General features: G+C 35.5%; 1 protein-coding gene across 1 annotated transcript in view; it reads left to right on the forward strand.

Annotated features, from left to right (window-relative positions):
• PIGK (phosphatidylinositol glycan anchor biosynthesis class K) overlaps nucleotides 1–27,915 on the forward strand; it is a 135,803-nt gene that overhangs the window by 28,615 nt on the left and 79,273 nt on the right. Inside the window, exons 4-8 of the mRNA XM_029229157.1 lie at nucleotides 10,352–10,487; nucleotides 12,192–12,303; nucleotides 14,196–14,292; nucleotides 16,534–16,651; nucleotides 16,875–16,985. Coding sequence (XP_029084990.1) covers nucleotides 10,352–10,487; nucleotides 12,192–12,303; nucleotides 14,196–14,292; nucleotides 16,534–16,651; nucleotides 16,875–16,985 — 574 coding nt within the window. The remainder of the gene's footprint in view (nucleotides 1–10,351; nucleotides 10,488–12,191; nucleotides 12,304–14,195; nucleotides 14,293–16,533; nucleotides 16,652–16,874; nucleotides 16,986–27,915) is intronic.

Below are 27,915 nucleotides of genomic sequence, written 5' to 3' on the forward strand. Positions count from 1 at the left end.
CCTCCCACCCTCCCTATCCCACCCCTCTAGGTGGTCACAAAACACTGAGCTGATCTCCCTGTGCTATGCAGCTGCTTCCCACTAGCTATCTATTTTACATTTGTTAGTGTATATATGTCAGTGCTACTCTCTCACTTCGTTCCAGCTTACCCTTCCCCCTCCTTGTGTCCTCAAGTCATTCTCTACGTCTGCATCTTTATTCCTGTCCTGTCCTGCCCCTAGGTTCTTCAGAACCAGTTTTTTTTTTTTTTTTAGATTCCAGATATATGTATTAGCATACGGTATTTGTTTTTCTCTTTCTAACTTACTTCACTCTGTATGACAGTCTCTGGGTCCACGCACCTCACTACAAATAACTCAATTTCGTTTCTTTTTATGGCTGAGTAATGTTCCATTGTATATATGTGCCACATCTTCTTTATCCATTCATCTGTCGATGGACACTTAGGTTGCTTCCATGTCCTGGCTATTGTAAATAGAGCTACAATGAACATTGTGGTAATGACTCTTTTTGAATTATGGTTTTCTTAGGGTATATGCCCAGTGGTGGGATTGCTGGGTCGTATGGTAGTTCTATTTGTAGTTTTTTAAGGAACCTCCATACTGTTCTCCATAGTGGCTGTATCAAGTTACATTCCACCATCATTGCAAGACAATTCCCTTTTCTCCACACACCCTCTCCAGCATTTATTGTTTGTAGATTTTTTGATGATGGCCATTCTGACAGGTGTGAGGTGATACCTCACTGTAGTTTTTTTTTTTTTTTTTTTTTTTTTGCGGTACGCGGGCCTCTCACTGTTGTGGCCTCTCCCATTGCGGAGCACAGGCGCTGGATGCACAGGCTCAGCGGCCATGGCTCATGGGTCTAGCCGCTCCGCGGCATGTGGGATCTTCCCGGACTGGGGCATGAACCCGTGTCCCCTGCATCGGTAGGCGGACTCTCAACCACTGCGCCACCAGGGAAGCCCCTCATTGTAGTTTTGATTTGCATTTCTCTAATGATGAGTGATGTTGAGCATTCTTTCATGTGTTTGTTGGCGATCTGTATATCTCCTTTGGAGAAATGTCTGTTTAGGTCTTCTGCCCATTTTTGAATTGAGTTGTTTGTTTTTTTGATATTGAGCTGCATGAGCTGCTTGTAAATTTTGGAGATTAATCCTTTGTCAGTTGCTTTGTTTGCAAATATTTTCTTGCATTCTGAGGATTGTCTTTTCGTATTGTTTATGGTTTCCTTTGCTGTGTAAAAGCTTTGAAGTTTCATTAGGTCCCATTTGTTTATTTTTGGTTTGATTTCCATTTCTCTAGGAGGTGGGTCAAAAAGGATCTTGCTCTGATTTATGTCATAGAGTGTTCTGCCTATGTTTTCCTCTAAGAGTGTTATAGTGTTTGGTCTTACATTTAGGTCTTTAATCCATTTTGAGTTTATTTTTGTGTATGGTGTTAGGGAGTGTTCTAATTTCATTCTTTTGCATGTAGCTGTCCAGTTTTCCCAGCACCACTTATTGAAGAGGCTGTCTTTTCTCCATTGTATATTCTTGCCTCCTTTATCAAAAATAAGGTGACCATATGTGCGTGTGTTTATCTCTGGGTTTTCTATCCTGTACCATTGATCTATATTTCTGTTTTTGTGCCAGCACCATATTGTCTTGATTACTTTAGCTTTGTAGTATAGTCTGAAGTCAGGGAGCCTGATTCCTCCAGCTCCGTTTTTCATTCTCAAGATTGCTTTGGCTATGTGGGGTCTTTTGTGTTTCCATACAAATTGTGAAACTTTTTGTTCTAGTTCTGTTAAAAATACCATTGGTAGTTTGATAGGGATTGCATTGAAACTGTAGATTGCTTTGGGTAGTATAATCATTTTCACAATGTTGATTCTTCCGGTCCAAGAACATGGTATATCTCTCCATCTGTTTGTATCATCTTTAATTTCTTTCATCAGTGTCTTATAGTTTTCTGCATACAGGTCTTTTGTCTCCTTAGGTAGGTATATTCCTAGGTATTTTATTCTTTTTGTTGCAGTGGTAGATGGGAGTTTTCCTTAATTTCTCTTTCAGATTTTTCATTGTTAGTGTATCAGAATGCAAGAGATTTCTGTACATTAATTTTGTATCATGCTACTTTACCAAATTCTTGATTAGCTCCAGTAGTTTTCTGGTAGCATCTTTAGGATTCTCTATGTATAGTATCATGTCATCTGCAAACAGTGACAGCTTACTTCTTTTCCGATTTGATTCCTTTTATTTCTTTTTCTTCCCTGATTGCTGTGCCTAAAACTTCCAAACCGTGTTGAATAATAGTGGTGAGAGTGGGTAAACTTGTCTTGTTCCTGATCTTAGAGGAAATGGTTTCGGTTTTGCGCCATTGAGAACGATGTTGGCTGTGGGTTTGTCATATATGGCCTTTATTATGTTGAGGTAGGTTCCCTCTATGCCCATTTTCTGGAGAGTTTTTATAATAAATGGGTGTTGAATTTTGTCAAAAGCTTTTTCTGCATCTATTGAGATTATCATGTGGTTTTTATGCTTCAGTTTGTTAATACGGTGTATCACATTGATTGATTTGCGTATATTGAAGAATCCTTGTGTTCTTGGTGTGAACCCCACTTGATCATGGTCTATGATCCTTTTAATGTGCTGTTGGGTTCTGTTTGCTAGTATTTTGTTGAGGATATTTGCATCTATGTTCATCAGTGATATTGGCCTGTAGTTTTCCATCTTGTTTAATGTGTCATTCAAAGCTTGTGTTTCCTTGTTGATTTTCATTTTGGGTGATATGTCCATTGGTGAAAGTGGGGTATTAAAGTCCCATATTATTTCTGTGTTACTGTCGATTTCCACTTTTATGGTTTTTGGCATTTGCCTTATGTATTGAGGTGCTCCTCTGTTGGGTGCATAAATATTTACAATTGTTATATCTTCTTCCTGGATCAATCCCTTGATCATTATGTAGTGTCCTTTTTTGTCTCTTATAATAGTCTTTATTTTAAAGTCTATTTTGTCTGATATGAGAAGTGCTACTCCAGCTTTCTTTTGATCTCCGTTTACATGGAGTATCTTTTTCCATCCCCTCACTTTCAGTCTGTATGTGTCCCTAGGTGTGAGGTGGGTCTCTTGTAGAGATATATATATGGGTCTTGTTTTTGTATCCATTCAGCCAGTCTGTGTATTTTGTTTGGAGCATTTAATCCATTTACATTTAAGGTAATTATTGATATGTATGTTCCTGTTACCATTTTCTTAATTGTTTTGGGTTTGTTTTTGTAGGTCTTTTCCTTCTATTGTGTTTCCTCCCTAGAGAAGTTCCTTTAGCATTTATTATAAAGTTGGTTTGGTGGTGCTGAATTCTCTTAACTTTTGCTTGTCTGTAAAGGTTTTAATTTCTCCGTCAAATCTGAATGAGATCCTTGCTGGGTAAAGTAATTTTGTTTGTAGGATTTTCCCTTTCGTCACTTTAAATATGTCCTGCCACTCCCTTCTGGCTTGCAGAGTTTCTGCTGAAAGATCAGCTGATAACCTTATGGGGATTCCCTTGTATGTTATTTGTTGCTTTTCCCTTGCTGCTTTCAATATTTTTTCTTTGTATTGAATTTTTGATAGTGTAATTATTATGTGTCTTGGAGGGTTTCTCCTTGGATTTATCCTGTATGGGACTCTCTGTGCTTCCTGGACTTGATTGACTATTTCCTTTCCCATGTTAGGGAAGTTTTTGACTATAATCTCTTCAAATATATCCTCAGTCCCTTTATTTTGCTCTTCTTCTTCTGGGACCCCTGTAATTCGAATGTTGGTGCCTTTAATGTTGTCCCAGAGGCTGTCCTCATTTCTTTTCATTCTCTTTTCTTTATTCTGCTCTGCGGTAGTTATTTCCACTATTTTATCTTCCAGGTCACTTATCTGTTCTCCTGCCTCAGTTATTCTGCTATTGATTCCTTGTAGAGAATTTTTAAATTCATTTATTTTTTTGTTCATCATTGTTTGTCAGCTCTCTAGTTCTTCTAGGTCCTTTTAAACGTTTCTTGTATTTTCTCCATTCTATTTCCAAGATTTTGGATCATCTTTACTATCATTACTCTGAATTCTTTTTCAGGTAGACTGCTTATTTCCTCTTCAGTCGTTTGGTCTGGTGGGTTTTTACCTTGCTCCTGCATCTGCTTCACATTTCTTTGTCTTCTCATTTTGTTTAACTTACCGTGTTTGGGGTCTCCTTTTCACAGGCTGCAGGTTCGTAGTTCCTGTTGTTTTTGTCATCTGTCCCTGTTGGCTAAGGTTGTTTCAGTGGTTTGTGTAGGCTTCCTGGTGGAGGGGACTGGTGCCTGTGTTCCTGTGGGTCGGGCTGGATCTTGTCTTACTGGTGGGCAGGGCCGTGTCCAGTGGTGTTTTTTGGGGTGTCTGTGACCTTATTATGATTTTAGGCAGCCTCTCTCCTAATGGGTGGGCTTGTGTTCCTGTCTTGCTAGTTGTTTGGCATGGGGCATCCAGCTCTGGAGCTTGCTGGCTTTGGGTGGAGCTGGGTCTTAGCTTTGAGACAGGGATATCTGGGAGAGCTCTCACCGGTTGCTATTATGTGGGGCCGAGAGGTCTCTGGTGGACCAGCGTCCTGAATTCTGTTCTCCCACCTCAGAGGCTCAGGCCTGATCCCTGGCTGGAACACCTGTACCCTGTCAGTCACATGGTAATCATTCTTTCCAGTGGTGGACCAACAGTGAGACAGGGAGAGTGGTTTGTCCAAGCTAAAATCCAGCTGGAGGAGGTCATGGAGAGGACATAATGGCTGGTTGAACAGGGAAGTGGATGCAGGCAATTCCGTGACTTGACTGTTGGGTTAGTGGAGGCGCCTTCCCCACAGCAACATTCGTTATTTTGACCATTTCTGTGAGCCATCCATCTCGAACTCTGTGAGTTCGAGAAATATAATAACTTGTAGTTTTGCTAATATAATGCACAGATTTGAATTTCAAGCCTTGAAGCTGGTGTGCTTGACTAAGTCAGTAAACTAAATAGTTAGTGGGAAGGTGAGCAATGGAAAACAGGAAAAAAGAGATGGAAAACTTGTCTACACAATACTAATTTTAGCTCTGATAAGAGAAGGGAAGGAGTGGATGGGGCACCTCTGCTGCTTACCTCCTCCTCCATTATAGGAAGAGTGGTTAATATTGGGCAGTGTTTGGAAGCAGAGATAAGAGCAATCAAGACTTAGGTGTAGGCTATAGGTTCAGGTGCAGATGGCTGAGAGTGAAAATGGCAGGCTTGGTGGCTGAAAAGATGTTGGTGAGAGAAGGGCCAGTAGCAGGATGTAATCCCAATGCCTTTCTGTAAGAAGAGAGTCAGGGGCTTTAGAGAATTGATTGGAGAATGTCTAGAACATTAGCCTCTGTATCTCTTTGATGTTCTGTTCTCTGATTTTTGCATTTAAATGGACAGTTAAATTTTTCAGTTATACCTTACTACTTTTAAAGGAGAAATTACATACCCTAGTGCTGTTCTTCAATTTAAGAGTTTGCTATGGTCTCTGGATGGTTCCATTTAGAATTTCAAGGGCCTATTTTATGTTAGTTATTTGCCATAAATATTGAACAGCAATAATGAGTGCATGCATTTAACTTAATTATCTGAGTTGATTAAATTATCAATATAAAACAAAACACACCATTAAATTCTTTCAAATTCCAGTTCACATAGTGTCAGGGTAATGCAGAATTACTAAAAGCAAAGGTTCATGTCACACAAAATGGGTTTGACTTCAAACTCCACTACTTACTAGCTGTGTGACCTGGGACATGTTACTTAACTTCTTTGTGCCTCAGTTTCATAACCTGTAAAACAGGTATGATAATAATATGTATCTTGGAAATAATGTATGAGATAATGCCTGTAATGTGCTTATTTTATTAGTGCAATGCTGGAGATATACCAAGTGCTCAATAAACGTTATTTATTATTGTATTATACTAAACCCCATGTGACTTACATATATGAGCCTATAGCTACCTAGCTCAACCCTTATGTAACATGTCTGTTGCTGTTGAGTTCCTGTCTCTGCAGTGCAGTTTTTTGAGTTTTATTTCTAATAATATAAGGGCAGGATACCTGGTATCATATAGTCTTATAATGCCAAATATTTACAATTTGGCAAATTGAAAGTAATTCAGAAAGTCTTGATGGTCCAACACCTGTGACTAGCAGATTTGTTATGATTAGTTTTGTAGAGCATTGGTGGCGAGATTTGTTAACTTGGCGATTCCTCAAGACATGGAAGAAAAGGAAGAAGAAAAGCCAAAAGTAAATTACTCTGGCATCAAGCTAACAATTATATAACAAAATTTGTTGAATTTGCTTGGTCCCGTAGTCATTAGATTGCTGCAGAAGAGGTAACCCACAGAGCATTCTGAATAATTTATGTCAGGAAAAAAAAGTAACACTTATGAGCAGAAACTCAGAGATTTAAGAGAGCATCAAAGATCTCTGTGATCCTCAAATCCTCAGTTGCTTTAATTTCAACTACTATTCTAGATGATGATATTGAAGATAAGCTTGGTGTAGGTTGCTAAAGATGCTCTAAGGTAGTATTATCTGATTAATAGCGTGGTTAAAGAATGTATAGCAATTTTAAGTGAATGGTTTAAAAACATTTTCACCAATACAGTAATTTATTTAAATTTCATTTAGTGAAAAATTTTTCTTATGGCAATACCAGCCTGTTATAAATGAAAAGTTATGCTTTTTGAAACGTCATACTCTAATGGTCTAGAGCAGTGAAAGATTATTTATTTAAAATGTTTTTTTTTTTTTTTACCCATTGGTTACTCGTTCCTGACTGGGCCAAAGAAGAATTTCAGGGAGGAGGGTAAAGAATGGCCGAGCAGCCCTGATACAGGGCTTACCTGTTCCTTCAATGTTAGACAAACATAATAATGGGAAAGTATTTATTTCAGACCATTTTCCACTCACATATGTTTCTAGAACTGGGTTTCATGCCTTCTTTTTTGAGAGGTTTTAAAATTTCTTTTTCATTTTGATGATCTTTAAAATCTATTTAAGCATGATCAGGGTATTCTATTAGATCAGACACCAAATAGTGGTAAGGGAAGAAAATTTTAGCTGTTTCTTTATGTTTCTTTTTTTTAATCTATAAAAGAATGAAGTTGTGCTTCACTAATATTTATTATATATATTTGAAATAGCAAATACATATGACTTACAAATCAGTAGATATATATATATACATGTGTGTCCTCACATTTTTTTTAACTAACAGGAGTGAGTGTATGATTTAAACAGTGTGGAAACTACTTATATAAATAACCACTGTATTTGTTTCAAACCCAGTTTGAACTTTATACAATTTCAGTGCTCACGTTTTGGTTTTGTGCTGAGAGGCCATACCATATGCTTTGTTGTGTGATGTAGGTTTTGCTGGGCCTTGAGTAAAGTGTGAGAGTTGAGTCATCACACATGGTAGTATAGGATTGCCAAACTGTAAGAATATCATATTCTTCTATCAATTGGATATATTTGAGGGATTTTTGTCTTAATTTTAATAAGATAACAAAGCAACTTGCTATCATTATTTATAGGAATGTAGTAGTGTGTCTTCAATGTAGCTTTTTTTTTGTTTTGATTCTAGCAGTGATTGTTTGATACCCACTCAGTGAAGACTTAAATAACTGCTGTGATGTTAACCTGATATTCAGGTGAAAAAGGCACTTTAAGGAGATAACAAGTTAGATCTCATGATAAGTGGTGTCCAAAGAGTGTTTGTTGGCAAAAGCCTTAGTTAAATGTAAGATCTGATTATCCTGAACAGTAAACAAAGCATGGAAATTATGAATGGCATTTTGTGCAACATACTTTTGTGAACAGATATATTCGATATCATAAAATTAAATAGTAGTGTGGATGTCAAAATATAGAAAAAATTGAAGTGTAGAGCCAGGCCTGAAGTTAACCTCTTTCTCCTGTTAAATACAACAGCAGTCATTTAATTTCAGCAAAGTAACATCATCCTTCAAATGGAATTAATGTTCTTAGAATATTATTAGTTTAGTAGTTTTATTAGAATATACTTTATAATTTTGTATTTATTTTTAGTTTTGCAAGAAATATAAGCCTAAGGAGTTTATTTTCATGTATATATTTAAGTATCATTTTACAAATAATTTTATGCTTGGGCCAGGTGAAAGGGGTTTTTTTCTCCAGAAAAGAGTTCTGAACTTTCAGAAACAGTGCATTAGAATATGTGGTTGAATTTCTAAACCTTTGAAAATTCAGTCTGTTTTCTGTCCTGTTTTTTATTTATTATCTACAGATATAATGAATTTTTTTTTAATTTATTTTTTTTTGTGGCCTCTCCCGTTGCGGAGCACAGGCTCCGGATGTGCAGGCTCAGCGGCCATGGCTCATGGGCGCAGCCGCTCTGCGGCATGTGGGATCTTCCCGGACCGGGGCACGAACCCGTGCCCCCTGCATTGGCAGGAGGACTCTCAACCACTGCGCCACCAGGGAAGCCCGATAATGAATTTTTTTATGTTATATTGATTATGTTAACCAAAGGTTATAGTGTTGATTGAATTTATAATTTTAAGCTGAAGTGACTACTTCTTTATGAAATTGACATTGTATAGATATTAAGTAATCATTTCATTTCAAGGAACGAAATTAACCTTCAACCAAAAACATGACCTAAAGGAATATTTTTATTTTTATATTGAGATTTATAGGTCAGTTCATTCTTGTTTAATAGTGGCTTATAACAGAAAAGATATGATTGATAATAACAATATAAATCATTTTAAGTTATTAAAATGAGAAGATATATTTTCCATTTTAAGAGGAATAACTTTCACCATTCTGTGAGCATGAATCAGTAACAGCTGAAGATCTGATCTTTGAATGTGGCAGTGTTGGAACCCTTTCAAAATAGAAACCTAGCCAATTTTCAAGAAAAATCACAGTGTTTCAGTTCTGAACTTTAATGTATTTGGACCATATGCGGCAGAACATTTTCTTCTTGCTATCTCTTGCCAAACTAATTACATATGCCACATTAATTTTTCCCTTATGTTTGGGAAGCTCAAGTATATTGTAGAATAAAGAATTGCCTGATTCATGTTCACCAGTTTTAATGGAAAGATCAAGATGAGAAGCATTTAATTAAAGAGAGACTTTGTAATTTTCTCTCAAAGAAAATAAAAGCAAAAATGAAAATGTTTCATTCACTTAATGAATGTTTATTGAATACCTACTATATGCCAAGCTGTATTACTAAGCCTGAGTGATACAGTGGTGAACAGGACAGATAAAAGCCCCTGCCCTCAGAGAGATGCTCATATTCTAATGGGAGGGGGTAGTGGGAGAAGATGGGGATTTCAGATTCGTAAATGACCTATAGGAAAGAAAACTTGAAGTGAGAATAGAGTACCTTAGCTGAGATTTGAATGATATGAAGATTTGGGAGGAGAGAAGTCTAAATTTGGTCAGTAGCCCCTGAATTGGGAAAGGCTTGGCATATTCCTGGAACAGTATGGAAGTAGCATCGTGAACATGGTTGCTAGGGGCTGAAGTTAGAGAGACAGACAGAGACCACATTGAGCCTTTTAGACCATGTAAGGAATTTCTGTTTTCCTCTAATTATAATGGGGAGTTCTTGAATGGTTTTAAGTGAGAAAGTTTAGTGATTTGACTTGTTTAAGGAAGGTCACTCTGGTGGCTATAAGGGGAATGAACCATGGGAGGGTGAGAGTGGAAGTGGGAAGCCAGGTGGGAGCTAATCCAGCACCTAGTCCAGCATCATCTAGAGATGATGGTGGCTGGTGTCAGGGAGATGGAGTGGAGCCAGTGAAGAATGACTGCATTGGAGATGTGTTCCTGTGGTACAGTGATTACACTTGCTGATGGATTGCATGTTTTCATACTTAAGCATTTGAGATTCTGAAAAGTAGATTCTTTGGAATGTCATAGTTTAACTCAGTAAGTCTTGAGAGTTTCAAATATTATTAAAATTGAAAAAAATGTTTTGGGAGGACAGTGTAGCTCCTTCATCTTAGCTTCCTTTTGCTATATGGCATAAAGTATACTCTGTTGGGAAAAAAAATTAAGTTAGTTAATTTCAAGTTCTGCGGATAAGTTCATGACAGATTGTTCTAATTTCTCGACTTTAAAACTTATACTACATAAAGATATGAAAAAAATAATTAAAGCTCTTTTAAATATGTCCTCAATAATTATTTTGAGTTAATTTTAATAAAGAAAGAATGAAGATAATTACCATATTATATAAATAGAATATATTTGTTTTTACCTTTCTGGTTTTATTTAAATAGTACACTATATTTACTGAAATTTTTTTTTCCTAGTCACATTGTTCTGATGCTTGCAGATGATATGGCATGCAACCCTAGAAATCCTAAACCAGCTACAGTGTTTAGTCACAAGAATATGGAATTAAATGTGTATGGAGATGATGTGGAAGTGGATTATAGAAGTTATGAGGTAAATTGTTTAGTTTAGCAACATTTTTGAAATATTTTCACTTTTAAGCTTTAAAATAGTGGTAGAATAAAATAATCTTATTCTTTTTCTTTAAACTTTGTACATGATTGTCACTGAAACCTTGCTATAATTCTGTTTCTGGAGTTCATATTAAGGAAACAATATATGAGTAAAACTGTCACAGCATAAATATTTCATATATGTATCTAGGATAGAACAACTTTATCTTGGCTTCTATATTAGAGTATTTTATTGATGTTTAATGTATCAACATTCTTTTATAGTAAGTATATTCTTTGTTTTTCATATTTGATCTAAAATTTCAAGTTTTATATTTTTAGTAAGTATATTGTGAAAATACTAAAGTGACTAACACTACTTAGAGGTAATCACTTTTAATATGCTTCCAGTGTTTTTAGCATGTATGATTAAAAATAAAAATGTAAATTTGGAAAAATGGCATTATACTATATTTTCTCCCTTTGAAACTTCATTTTAAATTTAATAAATTGTATGTTTAAAATTTGAAGTCTTCCTTGATGAAGTCTTCCTCAATAATCCTTCCCCTTTTACCAAGTTTACCAAAAGTAAGACACAATTTCCCATGTTCCCAGACCTGTTTTGAAGCAATTTAAAAAGAATATCTTTTCCCAGGCTGTAAGCTGCTTGAGAACATGGCCTGTATCTTACACCTAGAGAGTTCCTGTAACCTTCTGAAGGCACTCAAAAATGTTTGTTCAACAGTTAAATGTTTATGAATGTTGGACTTTTTCTTGTTTATTTAGTCATTATAAAATGTAGACCAAATACTTCCCTTCCTTGTTAGCCAACAAGAAGTCCTGTTAAAGAAAAACACTTAGCATTTTGCTGTCTTCTGGGAAAAATGTAAACCAAATAGCTTACACACACACACACACACACACACACACACACACACACACACACACACTTACATACTCATGATCTAGGGAAAAGTCGAACAAGAAAGCTGGATTGATTTTCTGCTTTTTAAATTTAGATCTGTATAGTATAACTTCAAATTAGCATTATACTCCCAAGACCTTAAATATCTTTCAAAGAATCCCAGATGTCCAGAAATTCCTGGTTGGGAAATCTGGTTTACAGTGTTATGAATTTTTTACATGTTAAAGATACCCCTAATGAAATTTAAGTAACAAAATGCATTAAAAAATCAAAGATGCATAATTTGGGAATTATTTATGGATCTATCCTTATGGTTTTATTTTTATAATTTATTATGGACCTGTCTTTCACTGTTAATCTAGAATTGACTAAGTAGTTGCACATATTAATTGCAATGGTTATAATGTTGTTGAATTTATTTATGTTTCTATATCTTGTTTCTTCCCAAAGAACTGCCTGTGAAGACAGACTGATAATCTTTAAGTTTTTGGCAATATTTTGTATAGTATTTGAATTTTTAAATGTATAATTAACCTATTTTTCCCCAAGGTAGTTTTTATTTGTTAGTTTTTAGTATTTTTTAAAAAATGGAAACAAAGTTAGTTTGAGGTATACATTTAACTAAATATATTTTAATTGAGTTATATTTCTCTTCAGGTTTTATTTTCAGTTTATGCTGAGTAATACATAGAGAAAGAAGAAGGAATATTTTTGAAAGTAAAAAACAATTATCAGGTTTCCCTCAATTCTATTTCATCTGATTTTTCACTTATTTTTCAGGTAACTGTGGAAAATTTTTTACGGGTATTAACTGGGAGGATTCCATCTAGTACGCCTCGGTCAAAACGTCTTCTTTCTGATGATAGGAGTAATATTCTTATTTATATGACAGGTAATTTCATAATTTAGATATTTAATGATAGCATATGTTGCAACTCTTTTCAAAAAGGAATTTGTGTGGAAAGAAATTTAAACAGCTTAAATTATTTTGGTTCAAGTAGTTTGATAGTTTGTTATGAAGTTCTCTTTTCTCATAATGTATAAAAACTTGAAATGATATTTTAGAACAGTGTATTACTCATCAACTGATGATAAAACAGGTGCAGAATGATTCTTAGATGTCATACAGCAAGACAGTGACCCCCTACTTAGTGGTCTTCTTTTCTTTATCATGTTGCATTTATTTACAGCTTTTAAAATACAATCAATTTATAAACTTTCTAAATTAACCCAGCAAGTTAATGAAGTCAGAAAAATTTTCATTTTAGTTTATCTGACATTTACAAGAAATTTTAAAGTTTTTGTGGCAAATAGGATGAAGTACAGTCTTGTAGCTTGGCTTTATTTGATGTACTAAACAAAAGGTTTTACAACATTTTTTTCTGAGTCTGTTGATCCTCTTTCAGGATAGCTCCAGGTATGGGAGAAATTCCAGTATCTAAGAAAGAATTGGCAAACCCTGGCCCATGGAAGGGCTACTGTTTTGGAAGTAAAGTTTTATTAGAACATAGTTGTAACCATTTGTTTTGTGTATCGTCTGTGGCTGCTTTTACATTACAGTGGTAGAGTCCAGGAGTTGCAACAGAGACCATATGGCTCACAAGTCTAAAACATTTACCACATGGCCCTTTACAGAAAAAGCTTGCCAACCCGTGTAAGAGAACGGGAAGGTTGATAATTATGATAATATGATAATAAAAACGGTAATAGCTAATATTTATTGAGGCTTACTATACATCACGCAGTATTCTTAATCATTGTGTATATTAGTTCATTTCATCCTCACAACAATCTAAAGATTTAGGTGCCGATTTTCAGGGCTGTCATATATGGTTGTGTGGGTTGTGCACTGCATATAAGTGTCTGGCTCGGGTGGTGAGTGGGAGCTGAGATCTAGTATATGTTTACATTTACTCAGCTGTGTTCCCTGCTATAAAGTTGTGTCTAATGGGAGAGAGAAATATTCCTCTTCCCTTAACCCACCCTAAGGCATAGCCACTAACCACTTTTGAGCTTACAGGACTGCTTATATTCAGTGGGAGCACTGAAACACACAGATTTTTCTACTTTGTTACCCAGTGGGAAGTACCTTTTGAAAATCTGCACAAAGGACGTATATAGACACGCTAATGATGACCTTACTGATACACTTCTTACTTTATATCTGAGGAAACTGAGGCATAGAAAGGTTAAGTTACTTGCCTAAAATAACACAGTCATTAAGTAGTAAAGCTAGTGTTTGTATCCAGGCAGACTGGCTCTATCATGCATTCTAAATGTTATAATCTTCTGGTCAACTCTCATGGGACAGTGGTTGATGATTGTGAAAACATCAAGTTTTAGGTGAGAACTACACTTCCTATTGATATAGCATTTCAAGTATATACTGTGAATAGTGCTAGCTTACCATGGGACTAGCTAGTGTCTTCAACTCCTTTCTCACCCAAAATGTTTGCCTGGTATTGGAGAAATTTTTATCTATGGAAACTCATTTCTGGCATAATAATGGAGCCAAGTATAAATGTGTTTTTCTAAAACTGACTGATAGAAGATCTTTTAAATATATATTATATCTACTATTTTGTACATAGTCTATCATTATTCTCTTTAATTGGTATAGCAGAAAATTAAATTTATTTGTTTTTACAGTACTTTTTATTTTAGAGTATAAAATAACAAGTGATATTAAAATATTGCCATGAATGAAGTGAATGTTTATATCTGGATGTGTGCAGTTTGCATTAAAAACAGTGTCTGTTTGATCTTTCTGACTCTTCCTATAAGGACATGGTGGAAACGGTTTCTTGAAATTTCAAGATTCTGAAGAAATTACCAACATAGAACTTGCAGATGCTTTTGAACAAATGTGGCAAAAAAGACGGTAATTGACAAATGACTACTTTTCATAAGATAAATTAGTACCTAATTTTTCCATGGTTAGTAGATTTATAAATCTTATGAGATCTAAACTTATTTTAATAAGTTATTTCTTCTACTCTAGATTTATGTTTGTTATTTCTATTGAACTGAACTATTTTTAATTTTTTTAGAAATTGTACATTGTAGCAGTAGTTTTATTATATTTTACAGAAGTATGAACTGAATTCTTTTTAGAAGAAAAATTTGGGTTTCTTAAAGAGCATGGAAAGAAATTCACCTGTTAAGATCATGTCTCTTGTTATTGCTCATCCTGTTTGGAGGAAATAAGAATCCCACCAACCACGTTCCCCATTATTTAGGGGGATTGTGAACATATATTTATTTTTCATCTTGTACTTATTCTTTTTGTACAATCTTGGGCCCTCCAAGTGATAGGAATACATTATTTCTTCTTTGGAAAAAAGATGCTGAAATTAGGATTAGTATAAAATTTGTAGCAACTCACATTAAGGATGATATATTGTTAGTAATCTGTGGTAAGCACCCTTTTAGTTGAAAGTTGTCATATGAACTTAAGTGAATTTAAAGTAGCGATTGAACTGCTTTTAAATTAATTACCCTCAATAAATACTTATTGCTTACCTTCTGAGCATGTGGCACAGAGGGGAATATGATGCTTATTGTGCCTTCAAAGTTTTTAAAATCTAGTAGAAAAGAGAAATGTGTACACAACTCTGCTACAAATTAAATATTCTAAATTCTGAATTATAGGCATAAGGAGAATGTATAGAAGTGTTGAAGAGGAAGCTTTTGCTTGGTACTGGTTTTATCTTATTCATAGCTTACATTTATTGAAGGTATACTAGGTGCTGGGCACTGTTATATAATGTGTTGCTCTGTTTAATTTTAATAACACCATGAGGCAGATATTGTTATTATTCCCATTTTTACAAATATGTAAATTGAGGCACAGATAGATTAAATAACTTGCCAAACTTTATACAGCTCATAAGTGCCAGTACTAGAATTCACATCCAAGTGGGCCTGTTCCAGAGCTTACTCTCTTAATTGTTTTACTGTACTGCCTCTCATAACCTTAGATGTTTATGATCCCCAGGGGTGTCCACAGATTTTTGTCTCAGAACAAATGTGTCATATTAATCGTGCCTTCTATCCCTTGCTTAGATAATATTAAGATTCCATGCTTTCTTTTTTAGGTGTAGTGTTAGCTGTTTACTTAGATCCAATGTCTGAGAGAAACCTCTGAGAAAATGTTATTTGCTCCCTGTTTTCACCTTCACCAACTAGGCAGCTTAAATATAGAGCTGATTTTGTTATTCTTTCACTTTAAAAAAGCCTTTAATGGCTTCTTCAAACTTACAGGTTAAGATCCAAACTTTGTACAGGATACTTTACAGGTTGACCCTGCCTTACCTTTTTGAAATGAATTTCTCTCCATTTTACCAAATTAACTCTAAATCCAAGCTACATGATACAATTCCTTTTTCCTAAACATTTATACTTTTTTACATTTAGATGCCTTAATATAGGCTTTTTCCTCTGCTGGAATGTGCTATTCCTCTCTTTGTTAAATAATATAACACTCACCCCTCACTGCCCTTGTCAGACATCACCTTTCCCTGACCTGCCTTTCCTTACAGTTTCCTCTGTTTCTTTCTCAGTGCTCTTGGAGCACTTTGACTTTGTTAGACTCTAAGCTCTGTGAGGGCAAGGACTATTGTATCCCCAGCTTAGTGTCAGGCACATTGTAGGCCTTCAATAAAATTTGTAACACTCATCACATTCTGATTTAGTTATATGTTTATGTGTCTGTCTTCCAGTTAGATTTTAAGATCTTTGAGTATGGTGACTAAGTCATATATATATTTTTTCTGAATCTAGCTCAGTTTCTAGGACTGTGTGGGTGCCAGATAATGTTTTTTTGAATTGAACATGTGTTTGAATTCTGAATCTTCTGGCATAGATAAGGGAGGGGGAAGAAGTTGGGGCAGCCACTTTATGGCACAACTACTGCACTCTATTGAGGTGGTTCCCCTGGACAGGTTATACCTTTAATATTTCTAATATTAAATTTGTATTGGGAATTCTATCAAAAAATGTCAAATTTTTAGCTAATGAAATGACTAAGATATGGCTTAAACATCTTAGGGAAGTATTGTAAAATGTTAATGTATGTTTAACAGCATGATTCATGTCAAAGATATTATCACTTTTCTTTCAGCTACAATGAGCTATTGTTTATTATTGATACTTGTCAAGGAGCATCCATGTATGAGAGATTTTATTCTCCTAACATAATGGCTTTAGCTAGTAGCCAAGTGGGAGAAGATTCACTCTCGGTAAGTGCATTTTTTCTTTCCCGTTTGTAAATGGCATTATCTTTGGAATGTGTAGCTATTTCTAGGATCACTTATATGCTTTATAAATATATCTGTTATTTCTTATTCTTAGAATTCTTTATATCTTAGAAGGAAATTTTGATTATATTTAAAATATTTTGTTGTAATGTGATGATCCTATCTATTAGACATACACCTTTTTTTCCTTTGTTTTTTTTTATAGCATCAACCTGATCCTGCAATTGGAGTCCATCTTATGGATAGATACACATTTTATGTCTTAGAATTTTTGGAGGAAATTAATCCAGCTAGCCAAACTAATATGAATGATCTTGTAAGTATTTGCTTGATTTGATTATAGCACAATAGCTATGCTAACCTTAATGTAATAAGTGAAGTCTGTTATTCCTCGACTTCTAGGGTACTCTTCCATATGCTGAATGGTGGCCTTTTAAAGTGTTTTGAATCTCCCATTACAGTAGTATCTCTTTCTTTACTACAAGAGGCCTAAAACCTTAGCCTAGTTAACTTGCTATTCCTTGAGGTATTTTGCTATTGTCATTCATTTGCTCATGTTTTTTTTTCCCTACCAGAAATTTCCTTTTTTAGATTCACATATTGAAATTCTACCTATTCTTTGGGAGTCAAATCAGATCCTACCTCCTCCAGGAGAGCTTCTCATAGTCTTCTTGTTGGAATTTATGTAAAATAAGTAAAGCTACTCAGAGCTTTATTTCTTTTTTTTTTTATGCCATTTGTCACAGTCTGTCTTTTTTTGGACTTACTAATTGAGTGTAAATGTTTTTCTCACTTAATGGGAAGTTCTTGAAGGAGAGAGGCCTCCTCTTACATATTTTTGTGCACCCTACAACTTCTAGTACCATGTTTTGATGTGGCCTGTTGAATTTAGTTCAACTTTTTTTCCTGAATTTTCTGCACTGATTGTCTCTTTTAAAATAAATCTACTTTGAAGTTGCTATCAAAAGTAAGCATAATAAAAAGCTTGAAATGGCAGTTCTAGACTGGATAATTACTTTGAATTAATGACTTTCATTCTTTTTTCATTAATTTATATCTTAATTCATTCACAAATATTTCTTTTTTTTGCTAAGTGACAGGCACTGGCTGTACTCTAAGTGACAGGCACTGGCTGTACTCTAGAGATAGAGGCAGATAATGTCCCTGCTTTCATGGAGCTTTGGAATGAATGGGAGCCTGAGTAGATAGGGCTCTGGACTCTAGTATTTCATAAACCAAGCAGCTTTGTATTGATCTCTTTTATTATATAGAAACCTTTCAGGTAGATTTCTATTTATTAAAGAGGTTCAACTCTAAAATTCTGAAAACCACTGCTTTAAGCTATCAATTTGATAACATCAAACTACATACTACATTTTGAAGTTTTTAAAGGGAGTAACTGCCAACTAGGAATTCTGTAACCTGCAGGGTTATCATTCAGAATTGAAGGAGAGATTAGGAGTTTTCCAGATAAGCAAAACTAAAAGAGTTCATCACAATTTTACAAGAAATGTTAAAGGGACTTCTCTAAGCTAGAAAGAAAAGATACTAATCAATAGTAAGATAACATATTAAATTAAAAATCTCACTGAAAAAGGTAAATAAGAAGGTAGTGGGTTAATCATTTATACAGTCAGTACAAAGGGTAAAAGACAAAAGTCATAAAATTAATTAAAAATACAATACGTAGTTAAGGGATATATAAAATGAATAGATGTAAAATATGTTATCAAAAATGTGTTGGGGAAGTAAAATATAAAGCTTCGGAATGTGTTCAAAATTAAGTTACTATAAACTTAAAGGAGATCGTTATATATGTAGGATGTTATGTGTGACCTATGGTAACCACAAACAAAAAACCTTTAGTAAATACACAAAAGTAAATGAAAAAGGAATTTAAAATAACTGTAAAGAAAACAGTCAAACAACAAGGGAAGAAAGAAAGAGAAGAATTAAGGAACAGAGATGAACTACAGAAACAGTGAGAAAACAATTAACAAAATGGCAGTAAGTAAATACCTATCAATAATTACTATAAATGCAAATGGACTAAATTCTCCAATCAAAGGACATAGGGTGGCTGAATGGATTAAAAAAAACAAGACCCTTCTCAATGCTCCTTACAAGACACTCACTTCAAACCTTAAGACACTCACAGTCTGAAAGTGAATGGATGGAAAAAGATATACCATGAAAATGAAAAGGAAAAGGAAACTGGGGTAGTAATAGACTTCCAAACAAATACTGTAACAAGGGCATTACATAATATAAAGGGGTCAGTCCAACAGTCCAACAAGAGGATATAACATTTGTAAACATTTGTGCACCCAACATGGCACCACTTAAATATATAAATCAAATAGTAATAGAAATAAAGGGAGAAATAGACAGTAATACAATAACAGTAGAGGACTTAATACCCCACTTAATATCAATGGATAGATCATCCAGACAGAAAATCAACAAGAAACATTGGCCTTAAAAGACACCTTATATCAGATTGACTAAATAGATACATACAGAACATTCCATCCAAAATAAAAACAGCAAAATACACATTCAAGTGTACATGGAACATTCTGCAGAATAGACCACATGTTAGGCTACGGACCAAGTCTCAGTAAATTTAAGAAGTCTTAATAAATTTGAGCACCTTTTCTGATCACAACTGTATGAAACCAGAAATCAGTTATAAAAAGAAAACTGGAAAAAAACAAAACATGTGGAGACTAAACAACATGCTGTTAAACAATCAGTGGGTTATCAAAGAAATCAGAAAATACCTTGAGACAAATGCAAATGGAAACACAACATTCCAAAATCTTTGGGATGCTGCTAGCGAAAGCAGTTTCTAAGAGGGAAGTTCATATTAATACTGACCTACCTCAAGAAACAAGAAAACTCTTAACCATCTAACTCATTTAAAGGAACTAGAAAAAGAAGAACAAACAAAGCCCGAAGTTAGTAGAAAGAAGGAAATAATAAAGATCAGAGCAGAAGTAAATGAAATAACAGCTAAAAAGACAATAGAACAATCAATGAAACTAAGAGCTGGTTCCTTGAAAGATAAACAAAATTGGCAAATCTTTAGCCAGACAGACTCATCAAGGAAAAATGAGCCCAAATAAGTAAAATCAGAAATGAAGGAGGAGAAATTACAGTCAATATCACAGAAATACAAAAGATCATAAGAGACTATTATGAACATTATATGCCAACAAATTAGACAATCTAGAATTGGATAAATTCCTAGAAACATGCAGTCTTCCAAGACTAAATCATGAGGAATTAGAAAATCTGAATAGACCAATTACTAGTAATGAAATTAAATCAGTAATCCAAAAAAAAGAAAAAACGCCAGCAAACAAAAAGTCCAGGTCTAGGTGGCTTCATAGGTGATTCTGCCAAACATTTAAAGAAGGTAATACCCATCCTTGTCAAATTATTCCAAATAAAATAATACACACTTTGGATAATACACACTTCTTCAGTTTGAGAAGAAAGAAAGAACACTTCCAAAGTCATTTTATGAGACTAGCATTACCCTGACACCAAAACAAAAGAATTGATGCTACAAAAAAAGAAAATTATTGGTCAATATCCCTGATGAATATAGATGCAAAAATCCTCAACAAAATATTAGCAAACCAAATTCAACAATACATTAAAAGAATCATGCAGCATGATCAAGTGGGATTCATTCCAGGGATGCAAGTTTGGTTTAACACCTGAAAATCAATAATGTGATATACCACATTAACAAAATGACTGGTTTAAATCATATGATCATTTCAATAGATGCAGAAAAAGCATTTGACAATTTAACACCCATTTATGATAAAAACTCTTTACAAAGTTGGTATAGAGGGAATATACCTCAATATAATAAAGGCCATATATGACAAACTCACAGCTAACATTATACTCAGCAGTGAAAAACTGAGAAAGCTTTTTCCTCTAAGATTAGGAACAATACAGGGATGCCCACTCTTGCCACTTTTATCCATAGTGTTGGAAGTCTTAGCCACAGAAATAAGTCAAAAAACTGAGTTATTTGTAGTGAGGTGGATGGACCTAGTCTGTCATACAGAGTGAAGTAAGTCAGAAAGAGAAAAATAATACCGTATGCTAACACATCTATATGGAATCTAAAAAAAAATGGATGAACCTAGGGGCAGGACAGGAATAAAGACACAGACATAGAAAATGGACTTGAGGACATGGGGAGGGGGAAGGGTAAGGTGGGATGAACTGAGAGAGTAACGTTGACAGATATACACTACCAAATGTAAAATAGATAGCTAGTGGGAAGCAGCTGCATAGCACAGGGAGATCAGCTCGGTGCTTTGCGGCCACCTAGAGGGGTGGGATAAGGAGTGGGGGAGGGAGATGCAAGAGGGAGGGGATATGGGGATATACGTATGCATGTAGCTGATTCACTTTGTTTTACAGAAGAAAATAACACAACACTGTAAAGCAATTATACGCCAATAAAGATGTTAAAAAAAAAAAAGAAATTAGTCAGGAAAAGAAATAAAAGGCATCCAAACTGGAAAGGAAGAAGTAGCAAAACTGTCACTATTTGCAGATGGCATAGTACAGAAATCCCTAAAGACTACCAAAAAAACTATTAGAACTAATAATGAATTCAGTTAAGTTGTAAAATACAAAATTAATATACAAAAATTGGCTGAATTTCTGTACACTAATAATGAACTATCAGAAAGAGAAGTGATGAGAACAATCCCTCTTACAATTGTATAAAAAAGAATAAAATACCTAGAGATGGATTTAACCAAGGAGATGAAAGACCTGTATTCTGAAAACTCTAAGCATTGATGAAAGAAACTGAAGATGACACAAATAAGTAGAATAAATCCATGCTTCTGATTTAGAAGAATTAATATTGCTAAAATGTCCAATTTTCCAAAGCAATCTACAAATTTCATGTAATCCATATCAAAATAATAAAGACCTTTTTTTAATAGAACTAGAACAAATAATCCTAAATTTTGTATGGAAGCACTGAAGACCCCAAATAGCTAAAGCAATCTTGAGAAAGAAGAACAAAGCTGGAGATATCATATGCCCTGATTTCAAACTATGCTACTAAGCTATAGTAATCAAAACAAGTGTGGTACTGGGAGCACCCTTCTAGTTGCTAGATGGGATGCTGCCTGCCCAATTCATGAATCATCTAATAAAGCCAAATACATCTTCAAATTTACTTGGTTGACTTTTACTTTTTAACGGATGGGTGGCAGTGATGAGATTTGAAGTGAACTTGGGATGGCTTTCAAGGAGCAGGAAACACAGGCATGGCACCCTGTGAACCCTTTTCAGTTCACTGTCTTTCTTGCTGTTTCCAAGGGCCATTGGTAAGTTCCTTTTGGTTGAGCTCTGTTCTTTTTGTGTTCGAGCTCCTGATCTAATTAGCTTTCCACAGTTCATTGTTTTGAGTGGAAAACTCCAGTCCCTTGATTCTGTCTCCACATTTGGAACTATGATGGTTTAATATGCACCTCCCCATTTGTTTGGAATCCTTTCCCAGATTCCCTGTTGAGAACTACTAGCTATAGCTGCAGTTCTCCTTTTGCTTGGAATCAGTCTGCAGTACTCATTCTTTGAGGTCTGCTCGTTCAGTCCTTTCCCCAGTCTCTCTCTCTCTCTCTCTCTCTCTCTCTCTTTTAGTTACCATGGGTTTCTGTTAATGTGCACACGAAGTAAAGCCCATTGCTAATGGGAATTTCAGAAGCTAAAAAGTTGCAAAGTTTGGTGGGTACCAGACGTTTAAAAGTTATTAGAGTGCTCATCACCCCACCCAAAGAGTCTCATGTTAGGTTAAGTTGGTCACAGAATGGGTTAGACTGACATCTAGGTCACTCACCAACCTCAAGAAAACTTCCATGCAATAACGTACACTGTAAAACACCGCATAATTCCCAACCCTGCCACAAGTACCTCTTAGGTATTAGTTTGACTGAGAAAACCAAAGGCCTAGCTAGAAGAAACATGATCCTTTATGCACAAATAGTTGAGCACACTGCCTTCCATCACATCTGCTTAGTTTATATTTAAGAACTGTGAATCCTGGAAGCTGCAGTTATTTAACAAAATGGCAAAGTTTTACTAAAATCAACCTAGAATTACATTGGCCATTATGAGGAATATTCCAAATAGGTAAGATCACTTAAAAACAAGGGCTCCCAAGTTAAATAAACCAAATGGAATACCTATTTTAATTAGTATGCAGAAGTCTCCAAAAGCTTTCAAAATTCCAAAATAACTTCATTAAAAGATTCGTTGCAAAATCCAATGAAAAATTAAAGATACAAAAGATATCTAAAACAATGCCTAGGCCTCCCCATTTCACCTTCTTGGGGGTTCATTATTAAAACACTTGCCCAGAGATCAATGTTTCAGCTGTTATCAGCTGGGACACTGGAAAAGAGATTGTTCTCAAGGCTCTGTGCAAATTCTTCAACATCAACTTAAACTCCCATATGGGCCCCTCACAGAGTTGATGATACAGATTTTTTGGATAAACTGCTAAATTATTCCCTTAAACACTTAGGGAACTGAAATTATTCAGAGTCTGGTAAGAATTTAGACCTTATACCCGAAGCTAGATATACCCAGAGGAAAAGAAACATTCCAACAATAGGTAGATGGGTGTCATTCCTTTTTGCCAATCCCCAAACCTCCTCTCTTCATCTCAAAATACTTGTAGATATTGGGACTTTGGAAATAGAATTGTTCTGTACTTAATCTGTGTCTTTGTGGTGTAGATTTCCTATCTCTATATTCTCTGAGACTTAAGAGCCATTCTTTGAAATGCAATTGTTTCTTATCAGAGAAAAAAAAAAAAGAAGGGAAGAAAAATTTGGAAATTTGGCAGATAAAAAAAAATCTTAAGTGTCTTCTCCACAAATATTGGTAACTATGAGATCTCTCTTTGCATCTGTGTGTACCTCCTTATGTACGTTGTAGATATGTGGTGGTGTTTGTTTTTAACTTCTAGATGGTACTGCAGAATTATTTCGTAGAAGAGCTCTATTTAGTTGGTTTGAAGACAAGCTTGTAACGATTGTGTTACCGAGTGCAAGCACGCTCTGCTCGCTGCACAACAGGCCAATAAATCGGGAGACAAGGTGTTGAGGCAAGGAATATGACTTTATTCAGAAAGGCAGCAGACCGAGAAGGTGGTGGACTAAGGTCCTCAATAAAAACATCTTATTGGGGTCTGGATGCCAGTTTCTTTTATAGAATCAGAGAGGGAAGTAAAGTAAGAAGGCAGAATAGAGAGGGAGAGGCGGGGAGGAAGTAAAGTAAAAAGGGCCATCAGTCTTGCAAAAACATCTCCTGGAATGGCCAGCCTCCAGGAGGGCATGTGTTAATTTCTTCTTTCATGCAGCCATTCGCAGGTGGGTAGGGTTCCCTGCGGCAGGCCATTATGTATGATTATAATAACAAAAGCAAGGAAAAGCAAAGGCTAAAGTCAGAGAAACAGAGCCAATGTGGAGTCAAAATGGGCATTCCAAAGTTGTCAGAAATACAACAGAAACTAACTGAAATGCTTTTTAAAATTATGTGATCTAAGATATCTTTTGTAAATAAAAGCTAGTTTAAGGTTGTTGGTTTAATTAAAGCAGAGATGTCTTTAGAGTTATCAGCATTAAATATAATACTTTTATTTTACCTAGGCTTGCAAGGAAAATAGCTGGATATGATGAAGTTTTCATAAGTAATCTAAATAATTGTTAAGAGCAAGTATTAAATAAATATAAGTAGGATAAAAAGTTCTTAGTTGAACTTTTCAAATTAATTTCCCAAATCTTTTCAGTAACCTGAAACCTTAAAGTTTTGCTAAGATTAAGTGCTAGAAATTTATTGAATATCTAGATCTCCCCAAATAAGAAAAAATACTGAGCCATTAATTATTGAACATAGGTTTATCTACTTTTGGTTTCTTATTATAGAGAAGCTAAAGATAAATTTGGGTTTATTAGTAAGCGTGTGTCGAGTGAAAAAAATGTGCAACCAAAAGTTGAGAATTATGTTTTGTTTGGCAGACAAAATTGAGGACTTAAGCCCAGGATGTAGCTTCTCAGATAGCTCTGAGGGACTGTTATGAAGAGGTAAGGGAGGAACCAGATTTTATGAGTTTTTGCAAGGAAGACCAGGTAGTCAGAATATCAAAAGATTACTGTTGGACTTCCCTGGTGGCGCAGTGGTTGAGAGTCCGCCTGCCGATGCAGGGGACACGGGTTCGTGTCCTGGTCCGGGAAGATCCCACATGCTGCGGAGCGGCTGGGCCCGTGAGCCATGGCCGCTTGGCCTGCGCGTCCGGAGCCTGTGCTCCGCGGCGGGAGAGGCCACAGCAGTGAGAGGCCCGTGTACCGCAAAAAAAAAAAAAAAAAAAAGATTACTGTTAATTAAATAAAACCAGGCATCTCAAATTAATGAATTTAGCACTTTTCTATGTATGGGAAGATGCAAAAGTCTGGGCTCATTGAAATCATTCCTTTGATATGCATCATAGCTGTCTAGGGCCAGTATCCTGGGCTTTCCCATCCTGAGTCCCTTCAGGGTGCACCTTTGGGAGCAGCTGTAGTGGCTCGATGGCTGCAACATCCTTTGTTTACTGATATGGCAGGCAACATTATTCATTCACACTTGTTTGGTGCCATGCTGAGAAATTTTCTATGAGAAAGCACATGTTTCTAGAAATTATAAAAAAGTATTTATAAGTTTGCCAAGCTGTAATGCTAGGGTAAGAGATAGTCCACAATTGTTTACTTCCTAAATTTTCACTAGAAATTAAGGTTTTTAAAGGTTAAAAATTCTAATTATGCAAGTAAAGCTATTAGAAACGATATGGGAGACATCTCCATAGGCAGGGAAAAGCAGGATGTGTTTTTGGCTAAGAAAAAGTATGAGGAATAAAGATGCATTTGTGTTAAGGGAAATGAGGATAATTTTGTCTTAACTAGAACTTCTGGTTATGAAGGACAAACTAAACGTATATAAAAGGTTGAGAGAGAGAATTTTACCTTGTCTAATCAAGCTGGCTGAAATTGAATTGTTTATAAAGGTTTTAAAAATTAACCTTTATTATCAATAGTGTACTTCAAACTAGAACTTAATTTTTTTCATCTGCTAAGTAGACAATATTGTTTCATATTGATCTGTGATCCTGTTTCTTCAAGTGTCCAAACCTTTTGGTATCTTTGACAGACTTCCCAAAATCAGATTCTAAAACTGAAGTCTTTTGACCTCAATTAACTTTCAAGTTTTTCAGAGGGTGCCTGGAACATCTCAAAGGATGTATTTCCTCTCCTTATAAAAAGGAAGATGTTAAACTGATTAGGCTTGTTTCATACTTTAAGTTACATGGGAAACATTGTCTAATAAGAAGGAACAAGCCTTCTTTATGCTGTGTCTATATAGGTATGTATTATAAGTGTTCCAGAAATTGCATGAAATTCTTGAAAGTCTGATATATCCGGGTGTATTATATTGTCTGTCATCAAAATTGAGACTTACACCAAAGGACTGAACCTCAGTATTAGGGAGTTGCCCTAGCCGACTTTCATGCAAAGGCAGCAGCAATAGAGGCTTATAAAGATGGTGGCACATGTGGATGAAGTCCATTCTGCTTCTGCAAAACATGACCCTCTCATTGCCAGACTTTTGCCATCCTGATGTCATTGTAACATGGCAACAGTTTGTTCCTGAATCAGAGAAATTAAGGTGGGTAAATAATGGCTGTAAACTGAATGACCAGTCAGGGCTATGGGAGAACCTAGACAGCGTTTGGTTCTTCCTGGCAAACGTTTTTCTTTTTTTGCATTCTTTTGCCCACCCACCAGTGCATTTAAGAATAACAATTTTTGTCCCTAGAGGTGGTCTCAGACCTCCTCTCTCTCGTCTCCTTTAGCACCTACAACTGGACTTCATTCATTTGCCACTTAGTATGGGTTATCGGTATGTTCTTGTTATTGTATGTATGTTTCCCGGATGGGTTGAAGCCCTCCCCTGCTGCAAGGCCAGTACTCTCACCGTGGCAAAGAAACTGTTAGAAAATGTGTTTCCCACCTGGGGTATACCTTCCACAATCTCCAGTGATTGAGGCACACACTTGGCTGGGAAAATCATACGGTCTTTAACGAAAGCCTTGCAAATTTCTTGGAATTATTATTGTCCCTATCACCCTCAATCATCAGGCAAGGTTGAGAGAACTAACGGAAAAAACTGGATTCAAGCAGAACAAGAATTAATAACATGGGGCTGAATGAACTGATAAGGATGATTTTAATTTTTATGACTGTGTTTAAAATATTGCGGGTTCTTTAATGTTTTTTCCAGATTTAAAGAAATCTTTTCTCTTAAGCTATCAACAATTTGGTAATATATACCTTTGTGAACAAAGATGAAACATTTACTTTTTCTCCCTATCTGATCCCCCAAATTCAGAAACTCTTAGTGAATATTCTTATTTGCATGTTCCTTGTAACAGGACACAATTAGAAACATGGGCTATATTACCAAGGCTTTGACTGGAATGTGTACATACACTCAGACATGACCAGACAGCTGCAAGAAACCACGTGGAAAAATCAAGCTGGTACTTTGCTTACAAAGTTCCAGCAAAGCAATCTTAAAAAAGAACTTACATGGTCAGTCACTATTCTTGCTGTACCTCTATAAAAATCAGGCCAAGTTTAATACAGACAAATTAGTTTTACTGTGATTATCTCTGGTTTAAAAAAATGGGATAATCATAGAGAGAAAAATTATGTTTGCACCTTTGTAGATATTAGATTCTAGTCCTGTTAATTGTCTTTGTGGTCAAAGATTCCTCTAGTTTCCTCAGATATCTGACTATGACTTACCCAATTAACATTTCCAGCTTTTTCTCACCCTTCTGATTTGGAATCACTAAGAACAAAGGCAGCCCTTGAGCCCCATTGGAAGGGACCTAACCAAGTGTTCCTGACCACTGACACTGCTGCAAAACTAAAAGGTTTTGAGGCTTGGGTGCACATCTCACAGCCAAGGAGGATTCCACCTGGCATCTGGTCCTGTACTAATGCTGGAGACCCCTGAATCAAACTGACGAGGAAGAGAAGTAGCTGACATTGATGCTTCTGCCCAAGATAACGGATCAAGACTTCATACTTTAACTAAAGCCTTTTCCTCTTTGCTTTCTTTCCTTTACTCTGGAATTGACCTGGAAAGATAAC

The sequence above is a fragment of the Monodon monoceros genome, unplaced genomic scaffold (genome assembly GCF_005190385.1).
Source record: "Monodon monoceros isolate NGI ecotype Baffin Bay Population unplaced genomic scaffold, NGI_Narwhal_1 Super_Scaffold_18, whole genome shotgun sequence".
Taxonomy (NCBI): Eukaryota; Metazoa; Chordata; class Mammalia; order Artiodactyla; family Monodontidae; genus Monodon; species Monodon monoceros.